The sequence below is a fragment of the Impatiens glandulifera genome, chromosome 9 (genome assembly GCF_907164915.1).
Source record: "Impatiens glandulifera chromosome 9, dImpGla2.1, whole genome shotgun sequence".
Taxonomy (NCBI): domain Eukaryota; kingdom Viridiplantae; phylum Streptophyta; class Magnoliopsida; order Ericales; family Balsaminaceae; genus Impatiens; species Impatiens glandulifera.
In genome coordinates this window covers 36,536,822-36,563,466 of record NC_061870.1, presented here as the reverse complement: position 1 = coordinate 36,563,466, position 26,645 = coordinate 36,536,822, and the positions used below count along the sequence as shown (strand labels likewise).

The 26,645-nt window shown below is 34.5% G+C and overlaps 6 protein-coding genes across 7 annotated transcripts; 3 read left to right on the top strand and 3 right to left on the bottom strand.

Annotated features, from left to right (window-relative positions):
* The first annotated feature begins 913 nt into the window (after window positions 1-913).
* LOC124914663 lies at window positions 914-1,916 on the top strand. The gene has a single exon (XM_047455250.1). The coding sequence runs from the start codon at window positions 979-981 to the stop codon at window positions 1,645-1,647; it is 669 nt and encodes a 222-aa protein (XP_047311206.1). The 5' UTR covers window positions 914-978; the 3' UTR covers window positions 1,648-1,916.
* Window positions 1,917-4,099: 2,183 nt separating this feature from the next.
* On the bottom strand, window positions 4,100-4,438 carry LOC124916782. Its single transcript, XM_047457547.1, has one exon. It carries the CDS (start codon window positions 4,430-4,432, stop codon window positions 4,100-4,102), a length of 333 nt encoding a protein of 110 aa, XP_047313503.1. The 5' UTR covers window positions 4,433-4,438.
* Window positions 4,439-5,497: 1,059 nt separating this feature from the next.
* Window positions 5,498-8,148, bottom strand: LOC124913901 (UPF0051 protein ABCI8, chloroplastic). Its single transcript, XM_047454333.1, has 2 exons — window positions 6,593-8,148; window positions 5,498-5,899 (listed from the first exon to the last, which is right to left on the bottom strand). Exons 1-2 carry the CDS (start codon window positions 8,027-8,029, stop codon window positions 5,681-5,683), a joined length of 1,656 nt encoding a protein of 551 aa, XP_047310289.1. The 5' UTR covers window positions 8,030-8,148; the 3' UTR covers window positions 5,498-5,680.
* A 2,053-nt stretch (window positions 8,149-10,201) lies between these two features.
* On the top strand, window positions 10,202-19,353 carry LOC124916638 (abnormal spindle-like microcephaly-associated protein homolog). Of its 2 annotated transcripts, XM_047457381.1 has the most exons (21): window positions 10,202-10,947; window positions 11,446-11,914; window positions 12,335-12,420; window positions 12,606-12,719; window positions 12,812-13,000; window positions 13,303-13,368; window positions 13,500-13,550; window positions 13,682-13,804; window positions 13,903-14,019; window positions 14,497-14,604; window positions 14,692-14,827; window positions 15,579-15,716; window positions 15,952-16,113; window positions 16,199-16,812; window positions 17,080-17,257; window positions 17,337-17,575; window positions 17,806-18,096; window positions 18,328-18,517; window positions 18,591-18,816; window positions 18,899-19,054; window positions 19,138-19,352. In XM_047457381.1, exons 1-21 carry the CDS (start codon window positions 10,282-10,284, stop codon window positions 19,226-19,228), a joined length of 4,410 nt encoding a protein of 1,469 aa, XP_047313337.1. In that variant the 5' UTR covers window positions 10,202-10,281; the 3' UTR covers window positions 19,229-19,352. The 2 variants fall into 2 exon arrangements, with proteins under 2 accessions (XP_047313337.1, XP_047313338.1); XM_047457382.1 differs by lacking the exon at window positions 17,806-18,096 and having other exon boundaries at window positions 19,138-19,353.
* Window positions 19,354-20,241: 888 nt separating this feature from the next.
* LOC124914489 (derlin-2.2) lies at window positions 20,242-21,896 on the top strand. The gene is made up of 6 exons (XM_047455047.1): window positions 20,242-20,441; window positions 20,536-20,635; window positions 20,755-20,969; window positions 21,058-21,141; window positions 21,218-21,271; window positions 21,341-21,896. Exons 1-6 carry the CDS (start codon window positions 20,343-20,345, stop codon window positions 21,536-21,538), a joined length of 750 nt encoding a protein of 249 aa, XP_047311003.1. The 5' UTR covers window positions 20,242-20,342; the 3' UTR covers window positions 21,539-21,896.
* A 500-nt stretch (window positions 21,897-22,396) lies between these two features.
* Window positions 22,397-25,940, bottom strand: LOC124915307 (tobamovirus multiplication protein 1-like). Its single transcript, XM_047456001.1, has 11 exons — window positions 25,582-25,940; window positions 24,870-24,960; window positions 24,579-24,631; window positions 24,193-24,285; window positions 23,938-24,009; window positions 23,731-23,803; window positions 23,582-23,627; window positions 23,257-23,320; window positions 23,109-23,162; window positions 22,943-23,020; window positions 22,397-22,846 (listed from the first exon to the last, which is right to left on the bottom strand). Exons 1-11 carry the CDS (start codon window positions 25,732-25,734, stop codon window positions 22,754-22,756), a joined length of 870 nt encoding a protein of 289 aa, XP_047311957.1. The 5' UTR covers window positions 25,735-25,940; the 3' UTR covers window positions 22,397-22,753.
* Window positions 25,941-26,645: the final 705 nt, after the last annotated feature.

The following is a 26,645-nucleotide window of genomic DNA, read 5'->3' as shown; positions in this document are numbered from 1 at the left end:
ATTATATTACAATGTTTGGAAGGGAACTGTGAAGTGCGGTTGATGGTGAGCGATGATAATGTGTCTTTGTTTGGATCATAAATGACAGCCATTGATCGGGTCCCACCCTGACCCGCCCACCAAAACCCATTCTCATCCGCCCAATGTGCCCATCAATGACTTTTGCCTTTTTAATATATATATTTTTATCATATTTCAATTTTAATATTAATATACCAACTTAATTTAGATAAATAGTACTTAAAATTAATGCTTCTTACCCATTCATAAATCACTCTATATTAGTGTGTGGTAGGGTTGAAAGTTCCCTTACCCAATTTTCATATTTTTATCTTTAATCAAAAAAATAGTTTAACATTATATTGGCTGTACTAATAATCAAAAATAAATTTGAAAATTTTTTATTTTAAAAAGTACAATGTTTATTAAAAATGATCTATGGAGGCATTTCTTTCTCACACAGCACATAATTTGCTTTCTTGACGGGTCATTATTTGTCGACGTGGCTTTAGGGACCCACCTTGCTGGAAGGATACACGTGTTGGGCGATCAAAGGAGAGCTAAGTTTGAGGTGTCGGATTTCCAACCCACGTGGCTTGCGGGGCCCATTGCGGTTTCATTTTGCCAAGGTCAAGTTCAATTGATCGGGACCCACCTCATGAATTTTAACCCACTCAGTATACAGTAAAATTCATTTATTAGTTGTGAATCCAAACAAGGCTTATATAATTCAGTACTTTCAGCTGTCGCTTCATTTTACTGTATCGTTCTCGTCTTCTATTCTCACCGTATGAATGAAATGCAGAGATAATGAACCTCAAATTCACATGAAATTTCAAAAGGGACCCACTTAATTTCTTTCTTGTTCCAGTTCTTATATATAAGAGCATGGCCTTAGATGGCGAGCCCGTGTCTATAAAATTATAATTCATAATTTTGATTCGGCAGTAGTAAATTAGTCTAATTGGGTTATAGTTAATGGCTAAAGGTTGGAAATTGACCACGAGCAGGAGCGAACGGTTCCTGGGTAGCTACAGCTATGGTCAAGGTCATGTGTCCTACAACGAGGACTCGCCAGAGCTGGAGGAAGAAGACGTTTGGTCGACCATGGTCGACGATCATGTTAACGGCAGCGGAGGAGCTGGAAGTCAAGATCAGTCAATGATGAACGGATCATCGTACAGAGAGTGGGAGACACGCGCCCCAATGCAAATTGGTGGGGGTATGAACGGGCGGGGGCGGATTCATCAAGACGATCGTCCCGTAGGCGGATTGTCGCTGGCTTTCGACGACAACCGTCGAGATCAACAACACGTGTCGTCGCCAAGGATTCTCCATCAGTATCGAGGAGGCGTTGATGGGTTTCAGAGCACACGTGGACGCCACATGGCGACGTCGGCTCCTGTGAACGTACCTGATTGGTCGAAGATCTACTGTGTTGACTCGGTTGAGTCGATGCATGACTCGGACGACGGGGCGGAGGATCGGGACTCGGAGGAGATTGTCCCTCCGCACGAGTATTTGGCGCAAGAGTACCGCAAAATGGCGGCGCATTCCGTATTTGAAGGCGTCGGCCGGACCTTGAAGGGCCGCGACATGAGGCGGGTTCGCGATGCTGTTTGGAGTCAGACCGGTTTCGACGGCTAGAAAATTTTAATATAAAATATATTAATTTTGATTGGGCGATGACTCGACCGAGCTAACTCGGATTGAACGCGTTCAACTCGTCACCGATGGAGCCCTACTATATATTATATGTTATTATTATTATTATTATTCCTCTTCTAAAGTCCTAAAAACCTCTCACTAGCTAGTTCCTTTTATTCCCCTATAATATTTGTGAGGTTGTCTGTCTGTTGGTTTGAAATTTACTGAATTGTCCACAGTAAACATCACTAGTAATTTTTATTCTTCAAGAGTAAATTTTGATGGGTTGTAATTGGATTTTGATCACAAATAGTCATCTAAAGTGTTTCATTTCATAATAATTTTCCTTCCATGCATATTAAGATAGATCATTTCTCTCGATCTGGTATACGTACGAACCTTAATTTATTATTATTATCAATGGCCTAAAATTAACAAGCTATATATATATATATATTAAACAATTAATGATGAGGTGTTTTACATTAATTAAAGAATATAAATAGTATAATACAACTGTTATGACGACAATATCTAGTTTGATCTTCTTACTCTACAATTCTAAATTTGAATACCTCATAATTGATCTGAACTTATTTATACAACCTTTAACTTATTCACCACTTTAATATATATATATATATATATATATATATATATATTAAAAAGATATATAATAATTAAAGTAATTATATTCCTATCTCGAGCATCTTCTTAGGATATAGATGACTAGTTTCGTGGTGGTAGTTTGTAGTTTGAAAATTAAATTCCCATTAATTTTTTTAAAAAAAGTAATGTGTATCTTAAAGGAAAAAAACACAAAACAGTTGCACTATGGTTGTGCTTCAATATTTTGATTAATAAGGCCAAGGAAGATTCCATGGGTGCCATCCATCATCATTTCATCCCTTCCCCATCAGATAGGGAAAGCAATAAATTATCAAGTTGCTTCTATTATTGGGTTTTTGAAGATGATGATGGTGAGTTTTCAAGGGGCCCTCCCAAAGTTAAATTTAAATTTATATTTATATATGTGTTGTTCATAAACTCCACGGTTTGTGTTGAAGCGTAATTATTTTATTTTATTTTGGTTCATTGAAATATGATAGAAATATCGTCTTCGTGACTAATTACCTTTTTCAAGAAAAGAGACTTAATTGACTAACATGAATATGATATTTCTTTGCGTTGCATTCGAAAGAGAAGAGAATCGAGAGCCACATATCATTTTGATATTTGATGGGAGAAGGTCCAGAAGGATATTGTACTTGAGGACGAGGATGAGTGTATTTTAATGAATCGAAATCGATCAACATCATGCTCACGAGTTGAATTCATTTTCTTATAGACTTTTTAAGTTTTAATCTATGTTAGAAAATTGGAAAATAAAAGTACAAATATCACAAATTCATTAAATAGAAAGGTTTGGAAAGAACTAAGAAGCCCATCAAGAAGGTATGGACTCGCACATGCAAATGGGCTAGCTAGCTGTTTCATGGAGCCCAACAAACGAACATGTGATCTGTTAGCTTAACAAATGACGTGGCAAAACAATAGGCCGCCATGTCAGTGCCAAGTCAGGAGAGCAGATTAATGAAGAAAATAATTAATTAGGAATACATCATTTTCTAATTCCTAAATATGATTTACAACCTATTGAGATGCAATGTGCAAAATTCTCTACAGAGTCCAAAAAAAATAGATTTGAAATACTCTAACCAAATTCATTAAACTACCGAATATCCCGAGTTTAAAAGTTTATGAATCTTTATCAAATTTATTGCGAATTCCCAATGTGGGACATGATCATATCACATGAGCAATAACTCATTTAAGATAGCTCAAATACAAAGAGTTTTGAATATCGAAAACTAACCAATGTCATAGTTACAGTCTCTTATAGTTAATTGTCGGTCTTTTCTTATTGAGAAAGCAGTTATTGAAGAGGGTGATCTGGTATTCTGGCCAGCCATGTCAATGACACATCATCCTCCAAAGTCAAAACATTCGAGAATGCTTGCAAATAAACTGAGGAAGGAAGAAGATTGCGGGGATTTAATATTGGAGTAAGCCGGCAGACCGGCCGGCCGTATAAACTGAAGAAGGATTGATGGAAGGAAGGAATTAAGAAGATTACAGATTAATGAAGTCTGGTGATTAAAACTTTCTAAAACAAAACAAAACAAAACAAAACAAATACATCCATGTAATGTAAGTTTTACAATTGTATATTCCTTGGAAGAAGCTTATGTAAAAGTAAAAGCATATATGGCCGAGGCAAATAGAATTTCCAGTACAATAAAATTTGAGCACAAAGGAAATTTCGCCACAAAAACAAAGCAGATAGACTTTGAGCATGTTTATATTGATCAAGCACAATACAGAGGAGGAGGAGAACAAGACTGATGTGATGATTTTTTAGACCTTTTCTTTTACTTTTATGAAGAAGATATCATTTGAAGACGACAGAGGATGATGGAAGAGACTGTCTCTCGGCATTGAACAAAAGCTTCCATGTTTTGAGCTGACAAAGGACTTGACGATAAAGTCCTCGTTTGGCTGCAGAAGCTGCAAAAGACAATGTCATTCGCAGTTTCTTCAACCTCTTGCCAATCTTTACCTTCAATTTGGTTATTCTAATCCTCAATGTAGATGGCCTCCTGCGAGAATCAGCTTGTGCTAAATTCTTGTAAATCAAGAATTGAGCAGTTCTGTGCTTTACATCTTCCGGGTCTTCCTTTTCCATTCTTGAGTAACCATATTCACTTTTACTCATCATACCCATTTTCAATTAATCACTTCACTTTGATCTACCACAAGATATACTTGTTGTGATTAATTGTGAATTGTAATGCCCAACCTGAGAGGCCTTTATAAACAAACAAACAGCTAGGCTCCAGATTCATTTCTTTAAGAAAAGAAAATTAATATTTAATAAACAGCCACATTGATTACATGAAGAGACGCCTTCTCCTCCTCCTCTTCTTCTTCATTTCTTAGTATGTATCAGTGTCATATATCAGTCACAATTAAGTATGATAATAATAATAATAATTTGTTATATTATTAAATGTGGACTGATCCAATTCATATGTCATAAGTCATGCCTTGCAATAATCCAGACAGGCACACCCGCAAGGTGCCAGACAATATATAAATTGATTAAGAGCTTTAGAAAGTCAGAACTTAAACTAATATTGTTTAATAAGATACTTGTACTGAAATGTTTATAATTGTGAGATAAAAATGTTTGATTTATATTGAAAACACATCAGCTAAAGTGACTTGTTACTATAATTAATTGAATTCCCAGAAACCCATCATAAAAAGGAAAGAAAAATGAATTTTGCTGGTTGACTTTACATTAATCAATTAAAAATAATAAGGGGGGTTGGGGAATCATAAATCAAATTGAAAGTGAGTTCATCTGATATTAATTCTTTTGGGTGAGGTTCTTTGATTGGGTTGAAGAGTTTAGGACTGGGTAATGAGGTCAGCTTTCAAATTAGCATTTGGGGTCATGCAGCCTTTTCTTTCATAACAAGTCAAACTCTCCACGTTGGATAATTTAATGACCATTGGTGATCATTGAGGGCTTTGTGAATATGTCAAAACTAAAACTTCTATAAACTGGAAAAAAGCTTCCTCAATTAGCAACTGTGACCGACCATAAGTCAACTAAGCAAGTATTAATACAGTTGTTAATTTTGTCCCCCACTCCCAACAATGGACACATTGTTGACCTCAATAATTCCATTTTAATAATCTGTTATAATGGAAGAAACCGGAAATACCCACTACCCAACCCTTCACATTCTTCATACAAATTTATAGAATCACCTCTTAACAATAGAAATCAAATTCTTATTTCAATTTAAATACAACATTATTTACACACATCAGTTATTATTACTTCATCACTTTCAAGTCATTTAATACACCTATTTCTTCTTTAAACAGCCAAACAAAATCTCCAGACAAGAAGATGTGAGAATTATCCATGTTTATGAAAATTACTACTGGCTGCTTAGGCTTAACCCACAGATCCTTCAAGCTTCAAACTCATAAGCTGGTTCACTTCAGCTCCAAACTCATCAGGAAGCTCGTTGAACACATCCCTGCAGAATCCTGAAATCATGGCCGCCATTGCTTTCTCGTAATCGATTCCTCTCTGCTGGAAATAGAACAGCTGATCGTCCCCAATCTTGGACGTGGTTGCCTCATGTTCAACACGCGCTGTCGGATTCTTCACCTGATTACAAATAAAAGTTATAAAACCATCAAACAAAACATTCCAGTCTACAGGAATAGTTGTGAGTAGAGAACCAAAAATAAGAACAAGTATGAGATATATAATCAGAAACAAAGGCAAAACAGTTATGTGGTGGAAACTTGTTTGGTCGTCAAGTATGGTGCTTGGACACCAATTAAACCTTATGACTAGCATTTTTGGTAAAGCTCATACAGAAAGATAAGGTCAGTAGATTTGAAGATGTTTCATGCTGTACAGAGGGACAAGGAGAAACATAGCAACATTTTATGTTTGAATGCTCCTAATGCTATTGCTCAAGAAGTGTATAGTGGTTGAAGATGCTCCTAAAGAATGGAACAAGATAAGAAACTACATGATGACTATGATGATAACTAAAACCAATAATTTTATTCTCAAATTTATAAAAGTATATGTTTGCAGCATGCATTTATGAAATTTGGAAGGAAAGGAATACAAGAAGATTTGAGAGCAAGAATATAAACAATGATATGCAGTTATTCAAAGTGGAATCTGAAGCAAAGAGGCAAGCTCTTGTTTTATAATTGGTTACTATGCAAGGAATGGAGCATTGATCCTTCTACAAGAAGGATAAGTGTTTTACTCATATGAGCTAAATTTAATAAAAGGAATTTTCTTTTAATAGATACTAGATAGATTTCAATTCAATTTCACCTGAATGTAGGGGTAAGTGTTGGCAGCTGCACGATCGCCAATGAGCATCGAATCGCACTGAGACGAGTTCTTAGCATTATCAGCCCTCGACTGCACCTGAACAAGTCCTCTATAGCAGTTTCTCGAATTCCCAGCAGAAATTCCCTTGGAGATGATTCGGCTCTTCGTATTCTTTCCCTTGTGAATCATCTTCGTCCCTGTGTCTGCCTGCTGATAGTTATTCGTCAACGCAACAGAATAGAACTCTCCAACAGAATCATCTCCCTCAAGAATCACACTCGGGTACTTCCAAGTAATTGCAGATCCAGTTTCCACTTGTGTCCACGATATCTTCGATCTAGCACCAGCACAAATGCCCCTTTTCGTAACGAAATTGTAAATCCCTCCTTTCCCTTCCTCATCGCCAGCGTACCAGTTCTGTACAGTTGAATACTTGATCTCAGATTCCTCAGCACAATACAACTCAACCACAGCAGCATGAAGCTGGTTCTTATCATAGGATGGAGCTGTGCAGCCTTCAAGATACTCCACAAAGCTCCTATCGTCAGCAACTATAAGAGTTCTCTCGAATTGCCCAGTTTCCAATGCGTTAATCCGAAAGTATGTAGAGATTTGCATAGGGCATTTCGTGTCCTTTGGTATATAGCAGAAAGAGCCGTCACTAAAAACAGCTGCATTCAGCGCAGAATAGAAATTGTCTTCTGGAGGAACAACCTTGCCTAGATATTTTCTAACTAAATCAGGGTATTCTCTAATTGCTTCAGATATTGAACAGAATATGACACCGGATTTCTCCAGTGTCTTCCTATGAGTCGTGGCAATTGAAACACTATCAAGAACAGCATCAACTGCCACATTAGCCAACCTATTCTGTTCATTCAGGGGAACACCCAATTTCTCAAAGTACCTAAGCAGTTCAGGATCAGCCTCGTCTAAGCTATTCAAGGATGGTTTCTGTTTAGGTTCAGAGTAATAACACATATCTTGAAAATCAATAGGTTCATAGCGATTATCAGACCACTTGGGTTCTGTCATCTTGAGAAATTTCTCATAAGATTTCAATCTAAACTCGAGCATCCAATCGGGTTCTTTCTTACGCGAAGAGATCAACCGAATTGTTTGCTCTGAAAGCCCTTTGGGAATCGTAAAAGAGTCTATGTCTTCATTGAAACCCCATTTATAATCACGCTTGAGGAATTTCTGAATTGGGTCTTCGTTATCGGAAAGCTTACCTGAAGAAGACGAGCTGTAGGTCTCCGAATCGAGGGTTTTGGATTCATAGTCGGCCCTGACCTGAAAGACTCTAGAAATTGAGGTTTTACGGTATAAAGGCGTGAAAGAAACAAGCTTTCTGTAAGGGCCTCTGGCGATCTTCGGCGTTTCCGTCTGGGACTGAAGAGAGAAGCCCGCGATTCCGTTAGCGAGTAGAGATGCCATTTTCGTCCCTTGAAGATTGACAAACAAAAATAAGTATGTGAGGAGAATCCCAGAAGAACTAGGTTCAATTTCTGGGAGTATGTATGTATGTAAACAAACCACAGAGTAAGCCGAGTCCTTTGATAGCCTTACGTTAGCTGATTGTCTGTTGATGGCTTATGGAAGCCACGCATTCATCCTAATCCTAATTTAAATAAAATTAAAAATTAGGGTTCTATTGAATTTTTTTTAGGCCCATCATCTACCATCTAATCAATAATTATTTTTGTAATCAATATTTTAACCTCAGTTAGAAATCTTTTAATGCTGTTTTTTTTGTTTTGAAGATATTTTTTTATTTGTGTTATATTTTATAAATGAGAAATGATATATATCATTACTTTGAAAATCGCAACTCGAAGGGACTTCACCTCGCTGTTATACAAAAGAGATCTCGTCCCTTTCCCTTCGCTGTGCGAGTCACGGTTTCAGACTCGTTCTCTCTATATTCCTCTTTATAAATATATACTGTTGGGTTTTGTTTGGGTTCACAATTATGAAAAAGGCACCATAGGGTTTAAGTTCACTTTTAATTCATTAAGGTATTATAGTATTTAAAGGGTTATGTTATAACCTAATTGCTCTAGTATTTAAAGAGCGACAACCGTCATTAAGAAACAGAAGTCAAAAATTAAAAGAGAGGAAGAAAGAGAAAAATCTTGTAGCATATTTTCGCCTACAGCTGCGCAGGTTCATCAAACTCACTATCGGACATTCAAACAGAGTTTTTCTAGGGCTTAAAGGTTCTTCCTAATTTAAGTTTTTATTTGACTTGTTTGGGACCAAAAAGTTGTATCTTTTTGGGCATGTCATTTTATCTTTTTGCGGTATTAAAAAGTTGTTATACCTTGTTTGTATTCCCGAATTTAATTTTAGTGAAACTTGAACTGGACGTAAAATCTCGTGGTTCTTACTCCTTGATTTGAGGAGGTTTTCCAAGTAAAATTTATGTGTGTGCATTGTGTTATTTATTTCCGCTTTTACTTGTGCTTTATTTGCTCCTATTTTTTCAATTAAGTAAGGAATAAAATATACGTTTTTTCCAACAAGTGATATCAGAGCTTGGTTAGTTGTTTATGGAGATAAACACAAGTAAGATGATTTTGCTCAATGGTTCAAATTATCAAATTTGGAAAGGAAATATGAAGGATTTGTTATTTGTTAAGGATATTCTATTCCCTACTTGATTGAAAAACTTATGAACAAATAAAACACAAGTAAAAGCGGAAATAAATAACACAATGCACACACATAAATTTTACTTGGAAAACCTTCTCAAATCAAGGAGTAAAACCACGAGACTTTACGTCCAGTTTAAGTTTCACTAAAATTAGAGTCGGGAATACAAACAAGGTATAACAACTTTTTAATACCGCAAAAAGATAAAATGACATGCCCAAAAAGATACAGCTTTTTGGTCTCAAACAAGTCAAATAAAAACTTAAATTAGGAAGAACCTTTAAGGCCCAGAAAAACTCCGTTTGAATCTCCGATTGTGAGTAGCTTTTTGGTCTCAAACAAGTCAAATAAAAACTTAAATTAGGAAGAACCTTTAAGGCCCAGAAAAACTCCGTTTGAATCTCTGATTGTGAGTTTGATTAACCTGCGCGGCTGTAGGCGAAAATTTGCTACAAGATTTTTCTCTTTCTTCATCTCTTTTAATTTTTGACTTTTGTTTTTTTAATGACGGTTGCCGCTCTTTAAATATTAGAGCAATTAGGTTATAACATAGCCCTTTAAATACTATAATACCTCAATGAATTAAAAGTGAATTTGAAACCTATTGGACTTTTTTTTCATAGTTATGAGCCCAAACATATAGAAAATTGGAAGAAGAAAAAAAAAAAAGTTGAAAAACTAAAAAAGTATAGAGTAAAACAATTTTTTTTATTATTTTCGCCAACAAACCAGATTGGGGCCTAACCCATTTTTTTTATGAAATTACCTCTCAAATCATTTCTAGTTACTCAAATATCTTTATTTAGTTTAATAATAAAATTATTAAAATATTGTACGTCACGTGCTTAGCTCGTGCGCGCAATTCTTTGTTAGTTTTTCTGTACGTTATTAATCTCGATCAATTGCTACAAATTAATCCCCGACTCCCCGCCCCTCCCTTTTCAAATTCAAACATTTATTTACTTTTTCAGACATCTCATCTAGTTCTAGTACGCCGGTCGGAGGAATCTAGAGAGAGAGAGACGCCGGAAACAATGGAATCTGAACGTCATCAACAACCATTCCCATCACCTTCGCAAAAGGATCGATTTACGTTTCTCAAAGATGTCTCGAATTTCAAAACCCCTAAGCGAATTTCTCATTCTCAATTCTTCACTGCTGTTAAGCAAACACCCAAGTCTTTTTCTACAATGAGACGTCCTCTCCCTTCCTCCATCCACTCTGCTTCAGCCTCTCGATCTAAAGCAGCGCGTAGACTCAAAGCGTTCGAGCTCGAACAGTACAAATCGTCTCATAGGGTTCAAATCAACAAAGAGAAATCTCTGCAATCGCTTGCCAAATCGCTTACTGTCTGGCTCAATTTCTTGATCCAGGATCCAGCAGCATGCGGCTGCGATGTGTCCAAATTTAACTGTGCAGATGAAGCTATGAGGTCAGAAGTAAGTCCGGTTAAAGGGAAGAGGGACATTCGGCCTATAAGGGTTGTTGGAGTTGATAAGGCATGGAGGAGCCCGAAAAGGCAGAGAGGTTCATCTTGGCGTGGTGGTGGTGGTGGATACAGCATGGTTCTTTCTAGTTCAGTGTTAAAAGAGTCTTTACAGGATATTTGTAGCTTTGATGACTTGAAAGACCGAATGCGGGCTCATATGAGTTTGGACATTTGCAAAGAAATTTTTGAAGTGATGGAAAAAGTAGTGAAGGTTTGTACTTGAACCTAGATACTTATGACTTTAACCATTTCTGTTTATATGTGTGAACGTTGTACTTGTGTTCTATTTTAACAATCGGTAGTGAATTCACTTCTAATTTTGGAATTTGTTTCCTGGATTATTAAGGTTCTAATTTTGGAACACTAACTATATACTGGTTCTGAGTTTAGTTAGACATTTATTAAACTTCTAGCAAGCTTCAGGTTAGATCTTAGATAGAGTTCTCTTCTAGTTTAGCTATTTCATGGAGAATGCACCAAGTTATATTGTGTAGTTGGAAATATGAGGCTTTTACACTAAAGGGGAAACTATAGGCATTTTATGTCACATGGTGGGAAGTCATGAAGTAGAAAACATGCTGCATTAGCAGCACCAACACAATAAAAAGTAAACATGTTTCATTTTTTTCTTAGCAATATCGCAACAGCTCAGTTGACTTTGTTATGCCAATCAATTAATGGTATAATTTGTTTTTTCTGCTTTGTTCAGAATATAGATGAACGAAGACTATCAATGAAGCCGCACTGCCCTTTGGTAACTGACGTTGGGATGAAGGAGAAGGCACTGAAAGTTCTAATGTGTTATAACTCTCACTGGCTTCGTATTGGTCTTTACATAATTTTTGGGGGTGATTCCTTATTGCCTGATGGTGATATCAGTTCTGATCAAGAAATTGCATTCTTGAAACTTGTTATTGAGAAGCAGTTTTTCTCTCATGTTGGTTTAGCTAAAACCTATTCTTATAACAAACTGGTTGAAGGTCTTTATAGACCTGGGTATTTTGAAAAGCTGGGGAGTGTTATATTGAAGAGATTTTTGCTGCTTGCTCTCATCCTAGACAGGATTAAATTGCATACCTGTCTTTCTGTCAAATATGGTATTGATGGGTTGGATGGGGGTTCTCCTCTGCTATTTACTATTGAATCTAAGATCAAATCAAGCACCCAATTAGTTAAAGGTAATGTATTTTTTTTATTGAGAAAATTGGTATTTTTACTACAACTTTCAATCGATTTTGATTATCATCCATAATTAATGTCAACTAATAAAAAACAATGCAATCTAACATTGTGTGACGTCAACATCTAATTGAGAACCCATCATTACTTAGTTTTGCAGATGACTTCATGGTTGCCACTTAGGAGAAATAGTGTAGAATATGCTTGAAAAAAAACTAATGTGCCATGGAGGCATCTCAGAACCATGTTGGTGATTGTTAGACTTGTTGTTAGGTAGTGAACATATTTCATTTATTAGTGTAAGATATTGAGGTTAAATCAAAATTTGCTAAAAGTTCAAGGAGCAAAATACCAATTTTCTCTATTTTACTTTGTTATTTTTTCTTCTTATCATATTTCCCTATTTTGGTGAAAATTAGATTTCTTATCTACGGATGCCATGCATGGAGAAGGTAGTATTCTTGCTCATTTGGTCATAGTAGGATACAAAGTATCTTACCAGCAGGTAAGCAATCCTAAACAGTAAATATTCCATCTTTCTTCTCAAAATGTTGTTATTCAGCCTATTGTTAGCATTAAGTCTTTAACAGTATTCTAGTTTTTTTTTATCTTAATCTAAGATTTAATATATACATCCATCAGTAGTATGGATACAATAATAACTTGTCTGGAGATTTATTGGTTTTCCAGAATCCCTTGAATGAATACGACTTTAAGGTGAAAGAGTTGTTTGAAGATCTCCAAGACGGTGTGCGTCTTTGTAGAGTTATTCAGCTCTTGAAACAGGACTCTTCTATTCTCTTGGTGGGCCAATTTCAAATGAGATAATAATTTTGTCTTTAACCATGTTTTTGTTACCAAGTGTAACTTGTGTTTTTCTTGTTCTATGATATCAGAAACTGATAGTTCCATCTGATACTCAAAAGAAGAATTTGAATAACTGTGGCATTGCCCTGCAATATCTGAAGCAAGCTGGTGTGCCACAAGTTGACGAAGATGGCGAAGTGATTCAGGTTGAAGATATTGTGAGTGGTGATAAGGAACTTACATTGTCAATACTTTGGAACATATTTGTCCACTTGCAGGTATCTTTTATATCTTTCTCTCTAGTGTTAGTTTTCCTTGTTTTGACTTTGGTTTGTGATGCAAGTCATAAGTTTACGGTATTTTATGGGTCCATCAATTATTTGGCACTCGGTTCTTAAAATTGATAATTATATGATTCATATTCCAACACACACACACACACACATATATGTATATAGCAAGGCATGCAGTTGCTTTTTCAAGAAACGATGTTAGATTACATGGTCCTAAAAGATATAAAACACTATATACTGTATTTTGTAAGTGATGGGAGCTCATCTAACTTCCAATCATCTTGCAGCTGCCACTTCTGCTGGACAAAAATGTTTTACTGGAGGAAATTTCAAAAATCAGATGCATGAGCAAGGTAATCTTCCACCTGAAACAAATGTAGTCTCCCAGCATAAAGTGGATTGGATATTATTTATTCTTGTGATACCCTAAACGTTATAAAGTTTCAGTAAGCTCATATTTATTTATATGCACATGATTCAACAGGAAGTTTCAAAATGCACCTCCTTATTGGATATGCTTTTACTTTGGATCCAGGTACTCTTGCTGTTTTGTCATACATGAACTTAATTTGCTAGTTTATGTTAACATGTTGTGGGTCTTTGCAATTTCTTGTTGGGTTATGCTTGTGTACAAAGATGTATCCAAAGTTTCCATTGTTCATGCAGGCAATATGTGATTCTTATGATCTGAAGATCAATAACTTCGATTCATTGGTTGATGGAAAAGCTATTTGGTGCTTGCTTGATTTTTATTTCAGGAAAGAATTCCACTGCTCCTGCCCCCTTAAGGTGTTACCTAAGTTTTTTGTTCATGTCATCTCAACTCTGCTATTTTTGTCTACTTCCTACTATTCTCCTTCTTCATTTTGTTTATTCATTGGTGACAGGAAATTCATGATACTGTTGGAGAAACATCTATAATGTCTGCTTCCAGTTATACTGATGCAATTCACAACTTTATATTGTCACAGAAGTTGACTACCTTACTAGGAAAATTTCCAGAGGTATGTACTGTAACTTTTTGATAATTTTGTGCTAGGAAATGACAAATAAATAAATAAATGTATTGGAACAACCAATAGTTGATGCATACAATACTGAATTCTTGTTTGAGAGCATAAAATAAAATACTGAGTTTTTGTTGGGATTCCATGGACATTTATGGATTTAGTAATCTTTCATGTTGAGTGCATAGTTATGAAAATATGCAAGTACTCTTATTGCATGGATTTTCTATAGACAGCCTCATAAATTATGAAGATACTTCCAGAAGGGTTTATTCAAAATAGCAGTTTAACTAATGATTCAACACCACAAATGTTTCAGTGCACTTCTTCTTACATATTGGCTGAACTTGGCTTGCTAATATGCTGGTTCTATTGAAATAAGACAACTCTGTTGCTTCCAAATATCAAATTTTTTCTTCATCTTTAAAATTTTGTTATAGGATTAGCATGTGTATTGAACTGAACTGTCTGCAGGTTCTGCAAGTGAGTGATATAATTGAACACAATGGCGCATGCAGCAGTCAAAGTGTAATCATCTTGTTGGTTTTTCTTTCGCTTCAACTAGTAGTGAAGAAAAACATGGTAATTTATAATAACAATCAGGAGCAGATATTAATTTATTTTAGTTGCATTTTTTAGTGGTGAATGTAATTGATTCACTGTTACCAGGACCAACTGAACTTCCACAAATTCTTGGGTTTGACCTGTCTAAATCCGGAGAAGAGAAGGTTAAGCACAGAATTCTGTTTTATGCATTCTGAAGCAGCATTAATACAAGAAGACTCTCATGGGAATGCCGATGAAGGTTTAAATTATTTATTTAATGTCTGTTTGTATGCTTCTTTCTGAACTATTTGGTGAATACCATAAATAGATCTTGAATTTCCTTTATTTCACAATGCAAATTCTCTGTACGTAGCAGGATGAATATAAAGAAAATCCTATCAATACGAGTAGAAGAATACATTAAAATAAAAGGCCTTTGATCAGACTTCAGAGGCTTTGAACCCTCAGCTGGGCTTCCCAAATCAAGTTATTAACAGAAGTGCTAGGTTAAAGGGCATTCACAAGCTTCTTGTCGTAATAAACGAGCCTGAAAGTAATACTAAGTTTGAATATCTTGAACCTACATAAACTTGTCACATTACAAGACCTTGCTACCTAATTTATGAAAATGTTGGTTACTTCTTGAAGAAATGGTAAACTTACAACAAAAGAAAAAAAATCAAATATGAACATCTGTATGGGATATTGTCACATTGATTCAGGAATATCATATTAGACTTGATATCTTTTTACTGTCCTTTAGGTTCAAAGCATTAGAGAAAAAAACACCGTATGGTAATATCAGGATCAAACTTCTGCAAATGACTTGATGCTTCAGATAAAGCACTGAATGCCTCAGTACTTCATACATCTATAGCAATATATGCTTAGAAATTCATCACTTGTTTAGGTGCTTCATATTCATTTGTATCTAAGCATGCAATTTGAATTTCACTACAATTTGGATGTGAATATGGCTTTGTAGGCCTCATTTTCCTAGTTTGATGCAGATGGAATTCAAAATTTCAAGACTATCATGGCTTGGTGGCAAAACATGGCCCAGCAAAACAAGAAGCTGGATCAACAACAAGCTACAATTACTATCCAACGCCTGCCAAGTGGAAGTGGTGGTAGTGATACAAAGAAAGGTTAGTCGTGAATATTCAACAATCTTCTAAAGATATGTGGTCTCACTCTTTCTGGTTGACCAAAATGGGTTAACATGCAAATTCCATGAGAATATATGTTAGGGAGCTTCATCAAGTATTTTAGGCATCAACTCAATCTTCTTATTAATCAAAAGATTGTGATTAATTATCTATTCATTTTGTTCTTCTCAATTATATAACCTTCTTGATGTTCAACTATATTTGGTGATCCCAGAAAAAGCTGCAAAACTTCTGCAGTCTCATTTCCGAGGTACCTTCCAACGCCGCAAATTTCTACACAAAAAATCATCAGTTTCCTTCCTTCAATTTGTTATCCGAGCATGGTTAACTGTAAAGAAGGAATCATACATGAATAAATTCAGTTGCAATGAACTTCGTAAGTCACGAACTGGTATTTGACGTGTTTCTGCTGTTTATTGATAATTACAATTAACTTGCCTATACTTATTGGTTAAATACAGAGGTGTGGAACCAATCAGAAGCTTTCTGCAGACATCTTACTTTCATGCGTGAGAGGCATACTTTTGTTAAATTGAAAAAGTCTGTATCAATAATTCAGCACGCAACAAGGAACTGGATTTCTGTAAGGCATGCTGTCAGATGCATGTCGAGTCAGGAAATGCCTACTGAAAATATAGTTGATGCTGCCATAGTCATTCAGAAATTTGTACGTGGGTGGATAATGAGGTGCAAGTACCTTACCATGATTACTCAACTTGAAAGAAATTTTCCCAAAGAAAATGGCATAGATGGTCCCCAGACTAAGGCTAAGGCAGCATCAAAGATTCAGAATAGCTGGAAGGAATTTACTGCACGCAGATCCCTCTGCCGTCAGAACTCAGCTGCAATAAAAATTCAAAGCTATTATCGTGGGTTGTTGTTGAGGAAGACATATATGGTGCATATGCAAGTGGCAATAACAATCCAAAATGCTTATAGATGTTTCAAATGCCAAAGAGAATTGCAACAATATAAGGTAGCCAACAATTCAGCCTTAGTTATTCAATCACATATACGAGGATGGATTGCAAGGAGAAGAGCTTATCAGTTCAGTCATTTCATTTTACTGATTCAGGTAAGCTTCATTTTCCAGATATATAATTTCTATAGATTTCATTCATCGGTGATTATCATCTATCTCACTTTGAAACTCTGAATTTGTCAAATTTCTTGTAACAAAATTTTGAAGACATGCAAAAACATCTATTTAATAATCTATATAATTTTATGTTCAACTTGGTTTTTGCTAGTTTAAAGCAACAAATCTATGTCCCTTTTCTTTGGAATTAATAAGGAAGCCTTTTTATTACATTCAAACGATAACTTGATGAACTAAATGCAGAGTCACTTCCGTGGCTGGATTACAAGAAAAGAGCTTTCAGACAAGAAGAAAGCTGCCACAAGGATCCAAAGTGCTTTTAGATGTTTTCGATACATGAAGGTTTTCCGCTCTTGTAGACTTGCTGTGATAGAAATTCAACGATTTGTGAGAGCACACACTAGTAGGAGGAGACTTCTAGGTAATTTAAGTACTTAGTGTTTTTGGAACTATCTACTGTAGTTGGAATTGTTCTCATTCTTAATTATGTCTGTAAGCAGGGGCATCTCATCTATCTAAAGTTATTTGTGCTGCTGATGTTTTGCACTCAAGAGCTTGTTTTGGGAGCATTGAATTAGATACAGTTCTACGTTCAGTGTTGATATTGCAGAGGTGGTGGAGGTCTCTTTTGGTACTGAAATCAACTAGCCGGGCTACAATTACTATCCAATCTCATACTAGAGGGTGGATTGCCCGAAGAGAAGCTAACAGAGATAGGCATCGAATTGTTTTGATCCAAGTAAGAAATTTTATCTTTTTGTATGGCTATATATTGTTGGTTGTTGTTAGTCAACGTATTTCACACCAAGTTAGGAAATCTTAACTTAATTTCCACAGATTAAGGTGGGAAGATCATAATAAAAATACATTACCATTGTCTTGTCTTTGTGTTGAAAATGGAATAGTACAGATCTAAAGATATTTCTTTTCTTTTTTTCATGGATTTGGTCTATATATCCAATATGACAGTCATATTGGAGAGGTTACCTTCTAAGGAAAGGCTCAAAAGAGAAGCTAGTTGATTCACGCTTGAGAATGCAAAATACCGCAGCAAATGTAGATGATAGCAAGTGTCTCATAAACAGACATGTGGCAGCAGTTTCAGAGTTACGTTCAGTGTTGATATTGCAGAGGTGGTGGAGGTCTCTATTGGTACTGAAATCAACTAGCCGGGCTACAATTATTATCCAATCTCATACTCGAGGGTGGATTGCCCGAAGAGACGCTAACAGAGATAGGCATCGAATTGTTTTGATCCAAGTAATAAATTTTATCTTTTTTTATGGCTTCATATTTTTGGTTGTTGTTAGTCAACGTATTTCACACCAAGTTAGGAAATCTTAACTTAATTTCCACAGATTAAGGTGGGAAGATCATAATAAAAATACATTACCATTGTCTTGTCTTTGTGTTGAAAATGGAATAGTACAGATCTAAAGATATTTCTTTTATTTTTTTTCATGGATTTGGTCTATATATCCAATATGACAGTCATATTGGAGAGGTTACCTTCAAAGGAAAGACTCAAAAGAGAAGCTAGTTGATTTGCGCTTGAGAATGCAAAATACCGCAGCAAATGTAGATGATAGCAAGCGTCTCATAAACAGACTTGTGGCAGCAGTTTCAGAGTTATTGAGCATGAAAAGTGCTAGTGGCATTCTTTATACCTGCATGACTCTTGGTGAGCATTTCTGCACCATTTAAAATACAATAAAAAAGATTGGTTAACATTATTTTTTATAAACATTGTGCAGATTTAACCACTCAACACTCTCAGTTATGTTGCGAGAGACTAGTTGAAGCAGGCGCAATCGATACCTTACTAAAACTGATCCGATCAGTCAGCCGCAGCAAACCTGATCAAGAAATTCTTAAATACACACTTTCAACAATTAGAAACCTGGCCAGGTATCCTCATTTGATTGAAATTCTCATTAGCTCAAATGGGTCGATACAGACAGTATTCCTGGAATTTCTAAGGTTAGACATAATAATAATATTCAATCTTTTTTCTGCAATTCAAATCCCATAATTAAGCTGTACAACCCCTTTTGTTTTCCAGGAACAAAGAAGAGGGTTATTTCATAGCTTCTGAGCTTCTAAAGAAGATATCTCTAAACAAGAGTGGGTTTAAAGCACTGCGAAGTTCGGCTTTCCTTTATAAAAGGTTAAACAGCCTTGTTGAAGACCTGACCAGAAAGGCAGCAACCGAAAAGAGGTTAGATATTGAGATTTTATTTAGTTCAGTTATTTAACTAACTGCAGTATGGTGTGAGTTGTGACTGCTGTTATGTAATGCAGGAAGAAGAATCCGAGCTTAGTTTTAAGGGATCAAATCGAAAGAAGGTTAAAGGCGGCGGCTGAGCTGCTGCATTTGATTACAAGGGGTTGAATTAACATCAAAATATATGCTCAAGCTCTTTTGACTAATACTAATGTTCTTCATTTAGATCTTATCTTTGCAATGATGAATACCTAGAAATTTAGTGTGTAGACCATAGTTTCTTTCTAATGTTATATCAAATTAATGTCTCTATTCCATGAAATTGGTTCTTAATGTATCAAAAGAAAGGAAACCCATAAAAAAAAGTCAGAATTCTAAGAATAGCAAGTTAAAATAGACTAAGCATATATGAAAAAGGTATTTAATTGTGTATTTGTACTATTAAAATCTTTACCAAACTTGTAGAGTAATAGATCTTCCATATGCATGTGCTACAACCAACTATTAATTTAAAATTTGTAAGGAATGATTCAAACTAATATTAAAAATATTCACAACATATTCTAGATGTAGGAAGAGATTTATTATAAGATAAATAAGGATTTATATAAGTATATATTTTGATGATTAAAATTGAAATTGATATTGAAATTTTAATTTTAAAATGATATTAAATTACAATTAAAATATTATGATTAAGAAAATTGTAGAATTAAAATTAAATCTCAATTTTTATATTTATAAAAATAAATATAATACAATTTATTTTAATATATATTATTTATTTTATTAAAATATTAATTTATGAAGTAATTGGGGGTAAATAAATATGAAGTGAAGTTCCTTTTATAAATATAGTGGGCATTAGACTATTTTATCATTTTTTATTTGAGGTAAATGTACTTCTTGATTGTTATTGAATAGAATTAGTAGAAATATGTTTTTAAATTTCATAATTTTTTTACATCCGAATGTTTTTAGTAATAATAGACGCTTTAAGTTATTTTTTTTCATAGAACCCATAAGTTCTTTTTTTTAAAATAAAGATTAGGACTATTTTTTTTAAATGTTAAAATAAATTACTAATTTTTTATTTTTTATTTTCTACCAAAAGATTATTATATTATTATTATTATTATAATATGTTGTGTCTATCTTCGACTAAAAAGACAGTCTTTTTTCTCAATCTGGTTTCATAAATCCTCAATATTGGATAAAGGAAGTTTTGTTCATACTTTCTAGGGCAGGGCTTTGGAGGGGAATCGAAGTTGGAGCAAAAGTGATGGCTCAAGCTATTGAAGAATGGTACAAACAGATGCCCATCATCACCCGTTCGTATCTCACAGCTGCAGTCGTTACCACCATCGGTTGTTCTCTCGAGGTTTCCGATTTCATCCAATGATTGTTCTTATTTATGAATTGGTTCGTTTCATCACTGAAAACATGTTCTCTTAATACACCTTCTATATGGGCAGATCATATCTCCTTATAATTTGTACTTGAACCCAAGACTTGTGGTGAAGCATTACCAGTTCTGGCGCCTCGTCACAAATTTCCTCTACTTCCGAAAAATGGGTAATTTCTTATGTCTTCTGTTCTTTCCTTCCTTCCTGAATTGTGATCTGATCCATTTTTCTTCAATTCTCACATTGTCTTTTTTTTTGTTTGTTTGTTTGTTATTGTGATGTTGTCAGACTTGGACTTCCTGTTCCACATGTTCTTTCTTGCTAGATATTGTAAACTTCTTGAAGAGAATTCTTTCAGGGGAAGGACTGCTGATTTCTTTTATATGATCTTATTTGGAGCTACTGCTTTAACTGGGATAGTTCTTATAGGAGGAAGTATCCCTTATGTCTCAGAGACATTTGCTAAGATCATATTCTTAAGCAATTCACTCACATTCATGATGGTTAGTTAGTTAGTTAGTTTTTGTTTTTCTTACTGTTCATTCTTTGGAAGATGACTTTTTTATCACTCATTCCTCGATTAATCAATAGGTTTATGTGTGGAGCAAGCATAATCCTTTCATTCATATGAGTTTCTTGGGCCTATTTACATTTACAGCAGCATATCTTCCATGGGTGAGTGACTGATCTCGAGATCAATCAGTTGAAATTCGCGACAACTTTATTAATACAAGCTTTAAAACGTTGGCAGGTTCTTCTAGGTTTCTCTGTTCTCGTTGGAGCTAGTGCCTGGGTTGATCTTTTGGTGCGTGTTAAGCCATTTGTATTGACAATCTAGAATTGGATATTTTTATCTTTGTTTTTTTGGGTACAGGGAATGATAGCTGGGCATGCATACTACTTTCTTGAAGACGTATATCCACGAATGACTGGACGGAGACCCCTCAAGACTCCAGCTTTGATTAGGTCACTTTTTGCAGAAGAACCAGTTGTGATGGTAAGGGCTGGAAATGTAAGATTTGCGCCACCCCCACTTCTAGAAGAAGAAGAAGAAGAAGCTCATCAGGATTAGTAGCAATATTTTGATGAACAGAGATGGGGATGGTGCAATCTGGTTGAGGGAAAGTGGTTTCTGGTTTAGGGTTTACTTCTTTGGAGGCTGCAAAATGGTACATAGTGTTTGAAAAGGCATGATACTTTTCATGCAAGTTCACAGCTATTTGTTCAATTTGTTTAAAAAGTAAACCAAAACTTTCTGCAAGGAATACAACAATGGTAGAAGCACTGCAAGAGAGTTATTAACATTTTTTTGTTTTTTCAACATCCATCCATCCACTTGAGCAGAACATTTGTTTTAGCAGTGGAATTCTGGTTTTAGTCCAAATTTGTGGTTGGACATAAAATATACTTTTTTTTTGTATTTTCCAGTATTCTTTGTTTCGATTTGTTGTATTATTTTCTCAATCTTATAATGGTCATAATATATTCCTATTAGGAACACTTTAAATTGAATTTGGGGTGTTACAATTATAATAGTTTTCTCTAATAGAATAAACTTTGGTTTTAAAAGTAAACAAATTGACTTGTTTGGTTATTATTATTTAAAATGATTTAGATAAAGAAAGAGTTTTGGATATAAAATCAAAAATAAATTAAGGTGAGTGTATTATATTTTTATATATTAAATTAAAAATAACTGTTTTTTTATATATTAAATTCCATAATTAAAGAGTAAGTTAAAGTGATTATATGTTTTAATTTTATTTTATCTTGCTAAAATTATATATATATATATATATATATAATTGTGTAGTGACATTTATTTTAAAATCAGAGTTTATAAACTTTGTAGTAATGAAAATGAAAATTTACCATTTATACCAAGTTTTTTACAAAAACAGCATCATCCTCAAAATGGATTTGATGCAACTATCACAATCAGAATTGCAAATGAATAATAATATTTAATGTATGTACCAGAATTGCAACTTAAGAGGTTGTAAATAGAAAATTACAAACAACTCATACAAAATGATGATAACTTTAAGTTGCAAGAGATTTTCTATTTAAGCAATATAATAACACTACAAGCAGAAAAGAGCTACAAAACCAATGAAGAATGAAGTGACTCACCCACAACCTGGATTTCCATGGCTATATATATAATATATACTTCATCACCACCAGCCTCTATCAGAATAATAAATCATCTTGATTAGTTTCTTGCCATTGCTATACTTGTCTAGCTGAATCCACTCAACTAAAAATACTGAAAAGTGTGTTGTTGCTAACGAATCGGGTGATATTGAGCTGATATTCTCTTCGGAGGCAACTTCCGCAGGATAAACAGGACAAGAGCTGAAGGCAGGATCTCAACCACCTTTTTTTTATATAAAAAAAAACAAATAGTTATAAATATCAGTTTCTCTTCATAACCTAAAATGAAAAATGTTATCATCAGATTCCCATAAAATACCATATAGTAAAATAAGTTCAAAAGCGGATGGTCCAACACATCGAGAGATGCATCTTCATCAAAAGCCGACAGAACAACCTGTAAATGGGGGTAATATTTGAAAGATCGCGAGTATTTCATAATTGGAATGAGAGAAGCAGGGGATGATGATGATGATGATACATACCACACAGCATCTTATGAGAAAGCAGGTGAAGCAAATAGCTGTGACAGATCCAACCTGAAACAGTTTCAATTTAGCTATTAAATATCCCTGTAATTAACCAAAACTAATGCAGCCTTATCTTCTCCCACATGAATAGAAAAGTGCTAACCTCATGAAGCTTCTTTCTTCTCCCTTTTGATTCAAAAGGGAAACGTCTCAACATGGAAAATAATCTGGAAGAATGAGATAAGAAAGAACATACAGAAAGAAGTAAATAAATGATATCAAATATCTGTCAGATGCACATTAGGGGGTTGTTTGATATAGGTTTTCTTAGAAATAATCCTAATATTTTAAGAAAGAAAAAATACTGTTCAACGAAAAATATCCTTTTAGTAGTGTAGTTGTTGATAGATGATGGTATAAGGGGTTTTCTTTGGATGACTTAATCAATCAATGCCTAGGATCCGTAGTACAGAAACCAAAATATTAACCTTCCTCCGTACAACAAGAATCCCAAAGCTGCCAAGAATGATATAACTGGAGATAAAAAAATTACAATATAGAGTAAGCATAGATCCAAAAGAGTGATCACTATCAGTAAAACATGGGCCGGGACAGAAAAAAAAACAAATTTAACTACCTGCAATAAATATCTGTCCTATGAATTGTATAATGGTGTTGTCATTTATCCAGAGGAGTAACCATATGCCAACCTAAAAGAGAAAAACTAGGTTGTAACTCTTAAATTATACACCATGATTGTGGGGGTCTACTAACTTTCTCCATAGAATAAACAAAAGAAAAGGATCTTCTTTGACCACTTGGCCTACAAGAGAGGAGGGACAACCTGTATAACGTACATCCCCACATTTACCAAAAGATAAACGAGACGAAGCTTATCAGTTGGCAGACTTCTAGCCTGTACATTAACAACATAAAACAAATCAGCTGAAGTTTTCTCAAACCTTAAAAACGTGATTTGCATGATCAGGCATATATTACAAAAATATACTCTCTTTTTTTAAATGAAAAAGGGGGTAACTTTGTATTACAAAAATACATCTCTACATCAAGCAAATAAGAAGATACAAATTTCACTTGCCTGGTGATATATCTCAGCCCAGAATAGGACAAGGAGTGTATACGTGGAGAAGAACAGAAGTCCTGGAAGATCAAGTAGTATAAAGACTAGAACCTGTCTCACATGCAGATGCCAATGTTAGCAGTTTTTTTACACGACCTTTTATCTTTTGCAGGTAACTTTATTTGTATAGGGATTCAAGACAAGATAGTTTCAATAAAAGAGGTATCAACAGTGAATGAAAATAATAATATGTTATCTCACTGTCTAAATCAAAGTGCAATATAAAAAGCCTCAAGGTTCTAGAACTGTGAGCCTAAACAAGGATGAAGACAAGTAGGAAATAAAAACTCAGCATGAATCTTTAACTGCAGTAAAATGCACTTGCAACATTCTGGAGCAGTTACCTTTGGGTTTAAATGGAAGACTTTCCAGTGGAATCCAAACACAACAGCACGCACTGCAACCAAAATACCATAAAGTTAGACCAGTTTTCTATAGTTTAACCATTAGAAAGATGTGGGATAATAAAGAAATTACTCTTTATACCACTTTCATCTGCATAAGGAAATAATGACAGTAACACAATAAAAAAAAAGGATAAGATGAAGATCCTATCAATTTGATTATCTTTCAACGAATTCTTTAACCGGGAATGAACTGCAACAACAAAACAATATCAAAGCTAAAGTTGTTACCTCCATTGACAACAAAGTTCATGAGATGGAAAACCTTTTGTGTTGTCCAACCGTACTCTGGCACTCTCAGTTCAATCCTAATTAATTGAATCTGCAAGCAGTTACCATTTTCAAGAATTTTGAAGAAGATATATATGTAACATTTAATCCAAAACACTATTATTATTGTAGCCCAAAAGAGCATAAGACATTAACAAATTGACAATAGATAAGTCATAATGCCTTGTTAACACAAAAGAGAATTTAGAAATTAAGTTTCAAATAAAAAGAAGAATATTTCAAAGTATTAGCAGTAAATATCAGAACATGATGGTTTCTGGAGAGGTATATTAGGTCCTGTTGACTTGAATAACCTCCATTTTAGGAGAATGGTGATATATTAGCCCTAGTTGAGATAATAGAACTGATTATGTGAAACCAATTTATCATAATTTAAGCTAATAGAACCAATAACTTTTTTCCCATAATTAGAACAAGGAAACTTTATATTTCTGACTGTCTGGTCCAAATCTGCGCACAATTAGAACTGTTCTTGGAAGTTGAGAAATAACGATAATAACTACCATAAACTTACCCCTTCCACTAATTCAATTCAAAGAATTAATGGATCCAGCAGCTATCAAGTCAAACGAATTAAAGTTCCATTGATCCATTAGGAAATCAAGGCGCGAGTAATAAAAGTTAATTGAAAAAAAAGAAAGAAGAGAATTACGAGGGCGACGAAAGCAACGAGAGCATAAGCAGCACAAAGTGCAAAGAAGATCCCATCTTGCCATTCCGATGAATCGTTGATCTCATCCCACCAGTTTGCAGACAGATCTCTGAAGCTAATCGACGGGAAATTAAGGTGAAGGATTCTCGTCATTTTCTGACGGAGATTCTCGGCGAGCCTCGAATGGAAGCTCTTCCGAGAGGTCAAATCTTCAAAATATGAGGGCGCGAGCGAGTGAACTGGTAGCCAACGAACGTATAAGCCTCACTCATCAGTCAGCATTCAAAAAGTGTGTGTGAGTGTGTGTACTGTGTGAGAGAGAAAGAGATACAGGCAAATCCAGAGAGATGACTACCAGACGGTCCATAACAGGCTCACCTAAGCTTCCACATTTTATTTTTTATTTTTTTTGGCTTGATCGTCGTTTTCTTCGCGGTAAAATAGGGTTTTTAATTATAAATTCAAGTTTATTTCTTAGCAATTTTTTATATATAAATTTTAATAAGTATTAGATAAATAAACCGCAGTTAAAATTCAATTAGTAATAATATTGTAATAAACCTTCCCATGCTTTTTAATGGAAAATCTGTTAAGACCAACTACCTAAATTATTTGTTTGTTGGATGTTGAAAGAAGATAGCAGGTTTATTTTTATAATTTCCATTATATATTTTAACACAGATATTGGACATTTATGTCATTGTACATTGAGTTATAATTTTAGAAAATTAGGATTCCGGAATTATTGTATTATTATTTTTTATGAGAAAAATGATAAATTTAGCGAAGGTGCAGAGAAAGTAAGTCTAGGAATTTGTCATACTATTTGGGTAATTGAAAAAATTTAAATGTCACATTTTGGTATTTATATGTCATTTTTTTTTTCTTTCAAATTCTGATGTGGGAGGTTATAATTGGACATATAAATGAACTCTAACACTTATATGATAAAAAAAATGAAGCTTTTCATTTATTGAACAATGTACTCAATATTACAATGTCTATATATTCAAGATGTGGTATGTAATAGGATGAGAAAATATATATATAAGGATTTGATAAAA